The 12,155-nt window shown below is 48.8% G+C and overlaps 1 protein-coding gene across 3 annotated transcripts in view; it reads left to right on the top strand.

The window, feature by feature from the left end:
- Window positions 1–2,856, top strand: part of BFSP1 (beaded filament structural protein 1) — a 40,358-nt gene extending 37,502 nt beyond the window's left edge. For 2 of the 3 annotated variants that reach the window (XM_028499331.2, XM_055090411.1), the window contains one exon: window positions 1,751–2,856. In XM_028499331.2, the coding sequence (XP_028355132.1) occupies window positions 1,751–2,799 (1,049 nt within the window). In that variant the 3' untranslated portion in view covers window positions 2,800–2,856. The remainder of the gene's footprint in view (window positions 1–1,750) is intronic. The other variant, XM_024123637.3, reaches the window with a different exon arrangement.
- Window positions 2,857–12,155: the final 9,299 nt, after the last annotated feature.

The raw sequence follows: 12,155 nt of genomic DNA on the forward strand, positions 1-12,155 counted from the left end.
TCGGCAGGCGGACGCGCAACCACTGCGCCACCAGGGAAGCCCCTATTTATTTATTTTTATATTTATTTTTGGCTGTGTTGGGTCTTCGTTTCCGTGCGAGGGCTCTCTCTAGTTGTGGCGAGCGGGGGCCGCTCTTCATCGCGGTGCGCGGGCCTCTCACCATCGCGGCCTCTCTTGTTGCGGAGCACAGGCTCCGGACGCGCAGGCTCAGTAGTTGTGGCTCACGGGCCTAGCTGCTCCTTGGCATGTGGGATCTTCCCAGACCAGGGCTCGAACCCGTGTCCCCTGCATTAGCAGGCAGATTCTCAACCACTGCGCCACCAGGGAAGCCCTGAAATGAACTCTTTTATGCAGAGGTGCTTGATCTAGTGTCAGGAGCAGAGTAGATGCTCAATTCTTGTTCGTTCTCTCTCCCATTCAAAACTGAGCAGAAATAGCTTGGTGGGCAAGCGCAGCTTCTGCCTTCAACGTTTGGTCCTTTGGGGATGGTTTCATGCGCCTGTGAGATGTCAGCTCACAGCGCAGTCTCCCCAGTCCTGAAGGAACAGAACAGTGCCTGGGAGAAGGGAAGCCTGTGCTTATAGTGCCTTCAAATCCAGGGGTCTCAGAAAGCTCCGAGGGCTTTGCAGAGATGGGGTGCCAGAGTCAGAACGTTGCTGCCAGGGGCAGGGGTCCCCAGATACCCAGGGCCAGCTCCAGGGGCAGGTGGCTGTGTGCAGGGTGCTGGGCTTGATGCTGTACGGTTGCTCTCTGGACATTCTTCACAGTTTTGATTAGCGGGCCCTGAAATTCGGCAGCCGGTCCTGCAGGTAAGCCCTTCTCCACACCCGCTCCCAGCCACCTGCTTTGTCGTGTCCCCCCCATCATGGCTTCACGGCCTGCTCACTCCGCTCTGTCACTGAGGGTCAGCCCCACGGGAGGCCCTTGCTCTGTGCAACTGAGTCCTCTGGTTAGCGAAGGGAGGGAGGGGCTGGAGAAGACTTCGGGATGGAAAAGTTAAAAAGTCACTGTGAGCAAAGCTGGAAAGCCTCCTGGGTGAGGCAGGGTGAGATTTTGTGTTAAACTTTCAGTTTTTCCTCTTAGCTGATCTGAGGAAATGGATATGGCCTCGGCCACAGGGGATTCCTGTTCTGAGTTTGAGAGCATCACTTCCTCTGGTTGCCCAGGAGGAAGGGGTGGCTGTGTTCACGTGGCCTGGGTTGCTAGCGGGACAGGGGAGCTACTCCCCATGGCCGAGGCCATTCCGAACCCGTCAGAGGCCCAGGCAGCTCTGCGTTGCTCCTTTGGGGAAGCCTGAGGCGAGAGTGCCCTGTGGACTGGGTTTCCACTGTCTGCTCTGGGGATTCCAGTGTCCCCTGTGAACTCAGGGGGCAGGGGACTTGGTGGGCACTGGAGCCCTGCTCCCACAGAGTGTTACTGCAGGAGGATCACAGATCTCAGTCCGTTGTACCCAGTGTGATGGGAACTGTGGGTGCCTCCTTCCCCTCTGCAAGCCCAGAGGGGCCGAGTGACTTGTCCAAAGTCGCACAGCGGCCAGCAGAGCTGGGTCCTCAGTGTGGACCGTGGATGCTTCAGACCCAGGGATCTTTCCCTGTTGCTTTTTATCATACATAGTAAACGCCACCCCAGCGCTAGGCAGGGGGCTCCAAGATAATTGGTGTATTTTTCAACAAATACATTTTTTTCCCCTTTCATTGGTGATGATACTTGCCTCATTGTCCTTTTTTTTTTTTTTTTTTTTTTTAAGAAGATCTCACCAGGGCTGTGCAGGATATAACAATAGCAAAACCAAGACAAAAAGGCCTCCCCAAGAACGTTCCAAGGAAAAAGGAGATTATGGCGAAAGACAAAGCAGATGAAAGTCTGGAAGAGGCACCACTGAGAGGTCCTGAAGACCCGAAGCCAGGGCAGGTGGTACTTAAAGAAGAGGGTGAATCTAAGTTTGAATCAGGGGATAGAGAAGCAAGTCCCCTGACCATGGACGGGGCTCCGGAGGATGTCCCAGACGGAGGGAAGATAAGCAAAGCCTTTGAAAAACTAGGCAAGATGGTCAAGGAGAGGGTGAAAGGTCCCAAAGAACCCGAGCCCCCCGCTGACCTGTACACCAAGGGGAGGTATGTGCTGGTCTCCGGAGATGCCAATTTTGTGGACCCAGGCTTCTGTTCCTTCTCTGTCCCAGCCAAAGGGGGCGTGGTGGTTTCCAAGGGGGACGACTCTGTGCGTCCTGACAGCCACGTGGAGCCCTCTCCCCAGCAGCCGGAGCCCCCTCTGGAGGACGGAGAGGGGCCTCCCCAGGGGAAAGAAGATGGTCTAGAGGACGGACAGGGGCCTCCCCAGGGGAAAGAAGATGGTCTGGAGGACGGACAGGGGCCTCCCCAGGGGAAAGAAGATGGACACCCCCCTACCCCGCACGCTGTAGACAAGGGGGATGAGATGAATGCTGAAGAACTGAAGGGCCCCCAGGGGAAACAGGATGGCCAGAAGGAGGAGGAGGGGGCCAGGGAGCCCTGTCCCGCAGTCACGCCTGGTCCAGAGGGGCCGTCTACACCCCAGTCTGAAGGGGCTAAGGTCATTCAGGGTGGGTCCGACGGGCCTGGAGCTCGGAGCGGCAGCCTGCCGGTGAGAAGCCCTCCCAGGACGCTGGCCTATGAGAAGGTGGAGGTGATGGAATCCATTGAGAAGTTTTCCACCGACAGCATCCAGACATACGAAGAGACTGCTGTAATCGTGGAGACCATGATTGAAAAGACGAAGGCAAACAAGAAGAAGCTGGAGGAGAAGTGCTCTTCCAGTGCCTAGGCTCGAGGGGAGAGAGTGCCTTTGGGCCACTGTTGGGAAGTGCTTGGATATTTTAGGACAAACCATATAAGACTGAGGGTTCTTGTTTGGATTAGACCATAGTTGGCCTGTCTGGCTTGCCAGCGAAGCCTTAATTAAAGCGTTTTCTTTGTTTGCACATCCTTTGTCTAATTAACAGGGGCTTTGGGCTTTTAGGTGGGTTAGCCTCGCTCAGGACAGGGGTGCTGTGTTAACAGCCACCAAGCCATGCTCGTTTAGGAAAGAGACAAGCCCTTCATATGGGTCATTGAGAGACTCGTTAGAGGCTCAGAGTCTGGATTTCACACAGAAACGTGTTAGATGATGGATTGGCTGGTTTTCTCTGCATTTCAAGCACAAACATTTGATCACATGAGGAGCGTTTTGTTAGAAGTAAAACAATTAAAGGTATCTGTCTTGGTTTGGGTTCCCCCAGAAGCTGATCTCGCAGCAAGGATTTGATGTAGTTTCTGGGGGGTGTGGTCTCAGGAAGTGCCAGGAGGGCAGGGAGACGGCGGCAGGGACAGCAAGGAGATGGGCTACCAGATGGGTCAGTCCTGTGGGTGGCTGGCGCTTGGCCCCCACCCCCGGGGGCTCTGGGAGATGGGGTAGAACATGTGCCTCCAAGTCACCCTGCCCGAGGGTGAGGGAGCTGGTGTATGGACCCAACAACGCCAGTCAGTCAGAAGGGAGCTCTGCTCCCAGGGCGTTGACTTTGGGGACCAGGAAAGCCCTCAGCCGAGAAGTACAGGTGCAGGCGTTTGGACGTCAGGCAGGGAAATACATGGAAATGGTAAGGGTCACGGGATGTAAGTGGGGGACCATTGCCACCTGCCACAGAGTATGTGCTGAATGTCCTTTTGCCTAAGTCACTTACAATTTGTCACTCAGAGATTGCAATCCTGGGTCAGGTTTCAGAAAGCAAAATCAAATGTCATCACGTAGTTCCTCGTTTAGCGGTTAGTTAATTGACTAGTCCAACATTTATTAAACATATTCTGTGTGCCAGACAGTGTGGCATGCTGGTAAAGGGAGGGTTTTCAAGTTTATTAATGATCTCAGTTACCGTAATATAACATACCATACTACACATTTGTGCATGTTCTCCTGTGCACACACATGCACTCAGGTACTTACAGTGTCACATCCTAGGAAATAGGAATTACTTGAAGCCAGAATCTTCACAAAAATTTTTATGTTGCCTGTAGATATCTCTTTTTCTACTAACAGTCCAAAAATAATTTTTTTACTTATCCAATTAAGAAATTACTCCTTCCCCATGTCGATGCGCCAAAATCCATTAAGCGCAGTGAATAAATGTGCTGAAATGGATTATTGCATTTGCCTAAACAAAAGTACCTGGCGAGACAACTACACATTATTAGAGAAAATTGATGGTGTCATAAATTACATCCTATTATTTCTTTGTTAGAAATAATACAAAGAATACTAAATGGAGTCGCCTTTCCTTTCTGTTTAGAGCTTTAAAAAAATCTTTCTCTGAATTCATTTGAGGTTTCAATTTCAAGAAAAAAATATGCCTTTGTTGTTCTTTCCAAAAGATGAGTGGAGAACCGGCTCCATGGCACAGTTTTGAGGTACATATCATTTAAAAGCTTAAGAGAGAATAATGGAAACCATTAGTGGAGCACAGAATGTGCTAGGAATTTGGACCAGTGTGTATATTATATTCAGTAACAGCCACTGCAAACCTTTTCTTTTTTATTTTGGGGGACCGTGTGTTCTGTTAATATTCCTATTTAAAAAGGTGGGAGTTATCTTTTTTGGAAAGAAAGGTCATTTTTATATTTTATTCAATCAATGATCAAGAAGGGCTCGGGGGCCAGTTCTGTGCCACGCGTGGCTCTGGGGAGACAGCAGGGAGCACTGGACGTGCTTCTGCTCTCAAAGTCACGAATTTCTGGCGGGAGAGGAAGGCATTGCACAAGCAGGCAGATAACTAAATAGGAGAAAACCACCTAGAGACAACACTACAGGGAGATGTGCTAGAGTGCCAGGGGTCTCCTTTGAGTTGGATGGTCAAGCGAAGACCCCATGGACGAGGTGACGTGTGATCTGATGACAAGATGGGCCCATCACGGGCAGATCGGAGAGAAGAGCATTCCTGGCAGCGGGAACTGCCAGTGCAAAGATCCTGGGGCAGGAACGGACTGGCCTGTTCAAATGGGGGAAATAAAGGGGACTGGGAGGGACGATGGAAAGACGTGGGGATGATGGAAGGAGGGGAGGTTGAGGTGGGAGGCAGGGGCCGGGTGAGCAGCATTTCCGGGAGGCTCACCTCAGCCTGAAAGCCAGGCTTGCAGTGTGAAATGCAGGGCTGCCTGCAGTGGACACCTTGGCGTCTAGTCAGGCTCTTTGTCTGCCCCCCCTGCTCCCCCGACCCCAGAGCCCCACTTGCTCATTTTCTTGGCACTCCTCTCCATTTTTCCTTCTCGGTTCTGTTTTTCCCAGGAGAGCTGCAGAATGGATTCATTTCCTGGCTTTTCCTCTCCCTGAGGTCTCTGAAAACAAGCAAGTTTTTATAAAAAGTAAACCCGGGGGCTCAGAGCAGGCCTCCCAGTAGCATCAAAGACTAGAGAACGCCAGAGCTTTGCCACGTGTCGAGGTCCCAAAGTCCTGGTGTCCCAAGTGCTGGTCCTAACTGCTATATCAGGGGTCCTGGCCTCTTCCCCGACTCAGCCTCAAGCCCAGGACCGAGACTCTCCCAAGCCGCCTTCCCCATAAAGAAGCTGTGACCCAGCCCCCCAGCCCCCCATTCTCCAAGCATCTGAGTCGGTGACCAGTAACTGCTGTCGTATCAGCCGCCCTGGTGCTGACCCCCCAGACCCTCCAACCCTTGCTGCTCTGGTTCAGGTCCACGCCCCAGGCAAGCACGGCAGGCACTTGTGACTCTGCCTCAGGGGCTCCTGTGGCCCCAGGAGTGAGCTCGGTCCACACACTGGGCAGGTGGGCAGTGCAGGGCCTCCGGGGAGCAGCACTCATCCAAGACCGGGGGGCCCAGGTGCGTGAACACCCCAGCCCTCGCACTTCTCTGTTGGGATAACTCCAAGGCATGTTGTACACAGTCCCCGGTGGCTGTCAGCCCCAGATGCCCATGGAGAAACCCACTCATCTATGTGCCCTGAGTGGGACTCCTCCCTTCCGTGTCCCACTGTCCTGCTTCCCTACGTAAAGATGCTTCCTTTCCAGTAAATGACTTGACCTCGACTCCTTGTGTCAGAGTCAGCTTCTGGGAGGAACCAACCTAAGACGGCTGGTGGGCGTCTTCCCAGCCACCTCTCCCACTGCTCAGGAGGCCCTTGGCCCTGATTTTGTCTTGAGGAGCTGCTTCTCCCACACAGGTTACAGCCCTGATGGGACCATCAAGACATCCTGCCTTCCTCTGCCTGTGGGTGGGCAAGTGTCCAAACCAGACCCATTGCTGGAATAGGAGATCCGAGTCTAGCGAAGCCAAGACTGAATGTGCTGGCGCTGCCCCGTGATGGGGGGGTTCTGACGTCGCCCTACTGCTTCCCACGGTGCAATCCCTGTCCCTTTACCAGGCTGGTTTGTGCCGGCTCTTCAGGCTTCCCTTCAGTTCTGAGAGCTGCACTGCATGCTTCGGACATGCTGCTTGTTTGTTTTCACTAGTCAGAATTGGTTTCTGTTGCTTGCAACCCCAGAGATCCCAAAGATAACTGCTAGTGAAGGAGGTTTGGTATCAAGGGGGAACTCGTGGAAGTTTGGATTAGGTTGGGTTGCCCCCAGAGCAGACCCTAAACAAGGTCTCAGGGGCAGGTGGTTTGTCAGAGCGGTGATCACAGGAGCTCAGCGTGCCCTTGGCAAGCACCGGGCTCAGCTCCAAGCCGGCCTTTCTACACTCCAGTGCTGGGGCCGGAAGCTGCGGCCTCGTTCTTGCTCTGCCAGCACCTCCCTGGTAGGAGAAGAGAGAAAGGCTGGAGGAGGGAGAAGGGCCCTGCTCCTTGTTTGTTCTCATCTCCTGGCAGTGCTATCTCACCCTGGCAGCGGCAGTTCCTTCCCAGAGCAGCTGAAGCCAGTTCTCCGTTTTTCCAACATTTGCAGAAGCGGCCTCGCTACAGTCTCCTCAGGGGTCTGGGTCCTCCAGGGCGGGCCTGCCTACCAGGGGGCACTCTCGCTCCACCTCTGGGCAGGCGGGGGAGTTGGGTGGGCGGTGCCCGCCCCGCGGGACCCCACCACCATCCGACAGGCCGCCTTCACCTTCACGCAGGTGTTAGGCTCCTTGGTCCATGCGTTGCTTTAATGTTCTCTTTTGCTTTTCTAATTAAGAAGGCATTACGTCTTTATACTCCGTTTTAGTGCTGTATATTCAGTTCTCTCTGTTAACATCACCAGTGGGGTTTCTGTCCCCTGACTGGTGAAGGAGAGGGAGTGAGACTGGAGAGAGAGGTGCCTGCACAGACACCCACGGGGAAGAGACCAGGTGGAACATCTTCAAATTGTCCTGACAGGAGGTGAAGAAGCTGGGGTATCTGTGGACCAGCTCCCACCCTTCCTCAGGTGAGGGCAGCCACGGGGCGCTGATTCCCTGGCCCTTCTGCTTGTGGTACACGAGGTCTTGTGTGCAGCCAGAGAACATCCCTGGCAGAGAAAGCATCCTTGGCATGTACAGAAACTGTCCACAGGTGACCTCTGGGGCCATCCAAGGAGATAGATACAGGACAGAGGTTGGCAAACGTTTTCTATAAAGGATTATAGGCTGTACAGCCTCTGTTATAACTACAGAACTCTTACACAACTGTTAGCATGAAAACAGCCACAGACAATACAAAAGGAAATAGGCATGATTGCTTCCAATAAAACTGTATTTACAAAACAGGCGTGGGCTGGATCAGGTCCTTGGGCTGTAGTTTGCTGACCCCTGCTGCAGGGCAGGCACCAACAAGGTCTAATACAAAATCCAATTTGCATATCAGAGGATACGTCCTACCTGGCATGGCTGCTTGTTTTTTCCTTCCCCTTTCATGTTGGAAAATTCCATTTAGGTCTCTCCTTGACTTGAAACTTATATTTTGAGAAAGGATCTTCAAGCAACCACCATAATCAAGTTTATCCTAAAACGGTTATATCCCAGGTTTGTAGATGGGATGTTGCTGGTGAGAGAAGTCACCTCAAAACTCACACGGCATTTAGCACATTGATGAAGAACATTATTCAAGCCCCACGATTAGTGCAAATGCTCGACTCCCATCTCTCGTGCTTGGATAAAAGCAAATAAATGCCACAAAAAAGCCACGCTGACTTATGTTTTATTCAGAGACATGGGGTTTTTGAGTTGAGATGTGTATGCTATCTATCAGGAGATTACATCCCTGGTCAGTAGCTCACCTGTCACACCTGCCCCTTCACCTGTGTGCTTGTGACCAGGAGTTACCTGGTGGCTTACCTGTCACCTGTGGCCAGTGGCTCCAAGACATGGGATCAAAAGACAAAAAGATAGGTTGCAGCCTCTGCCTTCCATCCAGCTTGGAGTAGACCAAGGGCGTCCTCTTGGGTGCAGGGGAAGATCTTTCAGGGCACTGTGATGTGGGACCCCTCCATGCTGGGAAGGTGAGGGTGGGGTGGCCTGAAGCCTCCATGGTAGGAACTGGTGACAGTTCACATTATAACTAAGGAATTCCCAGCCTCATTTGGCTGTTCGGGCATCTGAAACTCTGTGGGCTGAGATTTCTAATTGCCCCCATCCTGCCCCACACAGCGCAGGACTGAATATTAGGAATTTAGCAACGCAGAGTCTGCATCTCCTGGGCCGAGCACATTTCTCATGGTCAAGTTCATTCTATCCCCAGGTTCACGGTGAGTCTCCTCTAAGTCCTGAGAGAAAAATGAAGCTGGCAGGCTGGCTTGGAGAATTTGCCTCGGGTCAGATTTTGATTCCTGGCGCCTTATAAACTCAAAACCAAATTCAACCAATGTTTTTTAAACCCAAGGAAAGGGACAGTTAAGTGCACAAGAGATTAGTGGACCAACTCAAGTACGAGTTTATTAATTTGCAACGCAAAGAGGGAGCCTCCTTTCCTAGAGCTCCAGGAGCTGGCCAGCCCCTCTCCTGGTGTCAATGTCCTTGGGAAGCTGCTGAAGGCATCAGGAGGCTGCGTGTGGGCTTGGAGTCCCCCCTGGCAGGTGGATGGGGTTTCAGGGTGCTCATCTGGGGATGGCCTCCCTGTGCACTGGTCTCTGTCCTCAACAGACTTCAGCTCTTCAGAGGATGGAATCCCCCTTTATACCAGCGTCTGCGTTTCCCTACGCTGAGCACTGCCAGATACTATTCCTGACTTCCGTCCCCCACTCTCCATTTCCTTAGCTCCCACGTGCTGAGTACCGGCCCCCCCTTTCCCCACAGCTTGTTCCTTCTTTGGAGACAGGGAACCACCTGGCAGCTACAACCAACCCCCTTCACTGGCGCAGGACACATCCTGTGCTCACGTTACTTCAAACTCCCAGTGTTTTTCAAACCCCTTATTCTCTCCCACAACTAGTGCCTCTAATCTCGGCATTCTGATTTTTAGAAATTTCTACCAAATTAGCCTCTGCCTCCAAAAACTGACCCTGGCTATGCATTCACCAATTCTCTTGAGGCATTCAGCATTTTTCTCTCTAAATACGAAATGCTTGGCTACGTTTCCTAAAGGTTTTGTAGTGTGTGGTTTTCATGTGATGACTCCAACCAGTGAAGGCATTGATCCCACGAAAACCACTCATTAATTTGTAAGTGACAATAAAAATGACACATAGTCGTGACTCTATAAGAATGATCAATTTTTTAACTTAATCTTTGTGAAATCATTCTTTGAACGTTAAGTATTGAAAAGGAGCCTTCAGTCTGTCACAAGATCAGACGGGACTTTACACCTTTCAGTATGTGTTTTCAGCCTTTGGCTCTCTTAAGATTTTACAGTAGTGTATCATAGGATAAAACTGAAAATTGTTTTCACAGTGAACTATGATAAATATAATATATTTGTATTTTATTAATAACTATCAAGATTTGCTAGAGCTGCATGTGGTCTCATGGGTAGAGCTGGTTTGTGATACTCTTCATGGTACCGTCCTGTGAAGAGAGGCTGCCATGTGAATCAGTACCTAAGAATATGTTTTTTCTTTTTTGAAAGAGATCAGTGCTTTTTAATAAACTCCTCCACAAGTCACAGGGTTTGCGAAGTTGGTAAAATACCATTTTCCATTTCACCTGGAAGCTTGCTTAATTTTGAGACTACTAAATACAGTTCTGGATCAGGAAAGTTATAGCAAAATAAGTACCCTCTTGACACTGAACAGACACTGAAGTCAAGCTGTGGTGTTGATGCAGGGGTATGCTGTCATTACATAGTTTATGTTATAAATACGTCCCCGGTTACTCTTCCCTTATATTTTCCACTCAGTTTACTTTCTTTACATAAGAATATGTTTTAAAGTGGCATCAAGTTCTCTCTGTGGTAGAGACCCCAGTGCTCACCAAGTATTCCAGTAGTTGTCCTATGATCCCTCAGTTGCTTCCCGTGCAGCCAGGGTCATTGACCAGTACTGGCCAGTGCACGGTAGGTCAAGTGACACGTGTGTTTCCTTCAGAGTGAACGTAGAAGAGTGAACAAATCTTCATGGGTTCTTTTCTCCCGCCTGCCGACTGTCGCAGCCTCGCGTTGTGATGATAAACCTAAGATTGAAGGTTGAAGCAGCTTGAACCCCTGGGTCACTGAACGGAGATCCGTGGCCTTGGGGAGTCACCCAGATCCTCCGTGAAATTTGTGTAAATCATAAATAAACCGTTGTTGTGTTAAACCTCTGAGATCTGGGGGCTGTTCATTACCGCAGTATAACAGTCTAGCCTGGTGAATACGTTCTAGAATAGTGTTTCTGAAAGATCTTTGACTGTGACCCCAGTAAGAAATGTATTTTACATTGTGAGCCAATACACACACTCAGACACACACACACACACACACACACACACACACACACACACTTCTGAAAAAAAAATCTCAGAAAACAATAGTGGTCATTAATATGCATGATCTATTCTATTCTATTCCAAAATGCTGGTTTTAACTCCCTAAATTGATTTTACAACTACTAATGGGGTGTAACCTGAGTTTGAAAAATGCTGCTATAGATCATAATTTGGGTGTGATTTATTTGCTAATTATAAATCTTTCATGAATATTTATACAAGCAAGTTTTTTAGATCTCTCTTTGGCAACTTTTAATTATCTGCTCCCAGAACGGATGGAAGTGTTTTTATGTAATACATATCACATCCCACGTAATTTCTGGAAGGTAATGTTTTATTGTGGAATCTCCTAATTTACATCATGTACTTTTAAATTTACTTATAAAATTTTGTCACAGGGAATAACAATGTTAACTTGATTAATTATTATTCACTCATTTTCATTTTTAAAATAAATGACTATAAATATCTCTTGCATTAGAATCAGGATGTCATAAAAACCTCACTAGGTAGACATATTTTAGTGTTAATACTGGTGTAAAACATGAAATAGAGACCAAATATTTTTAAATAGCACTATATATATTTTTATGTACTGTATACTCATATCAAAACTTGCCATTTCTATTAAGAAGCTGATAAGTTACTCTCTAATTTCACAAATTATACCGTAACTGTGAAGATATGGACAACTATTTTATATCTGTGTTGCTATATAAGACACTTATTGTTTATACAGAGAGGTGCAAGATTACAGAGGTGAAGTAATGGGAGTCGACGAACATTTCACCTGAATTTCCACCAGCCTTTTTCTTCAGCCAGAACCATCTTGATAGCCTCTGAATATTCTTTTAGAGATGAATGTGGTGTCTGTTTCTTCAATAAATACACATACACACATTTTATGTATATGTGTGTATATACAGTTATACAAGTGTATATAAAGATATATACACATATATACACACGTGTATATAGTCTACATATGTATATATATTTCTGTGTGCACTTACACACACATGCACACATAACGTCCTTTGGTTTATTTTCAGACTGTTAATGTGAAATGAAATTTTGATGATTTCCATTTATTTTTTCTTTAAGTCTAAACTGGTTTAAAAAGACCTTCGCAACATGTAATAAATTTCTTTTAAAAATCATAAATAGTATTACGTTGTAAAGCATTCTATAGAGAAGGTCATATGGTGTTAGAGAAGACAGAAATTCATGCCAACATGGGGGGAAAAAGAAAGAAAATGGGTTTTCCAGACTTTTCCCTTCAAGTTGCCACCTTCAGGGGATGGAACCTCCTGCCCTTGTGTTGCTGGCTTTAAGGAAAGGAACTCCAGGC

This window comes from Physeter macrocephalus, chromosome 14 (assembly GCF_002837175.3).
Source record: "Physeter macrocephalus isolate SW-GA chromosome 14, ASM283717v5, whole genome shotgun sequence".
Taxonomy (NCBI): Eukaryota; Metazoa; Chordata; class Mammalia; order Artiodactyla; family Physeteridae; genus Physeter; species Physeter macrocephalus.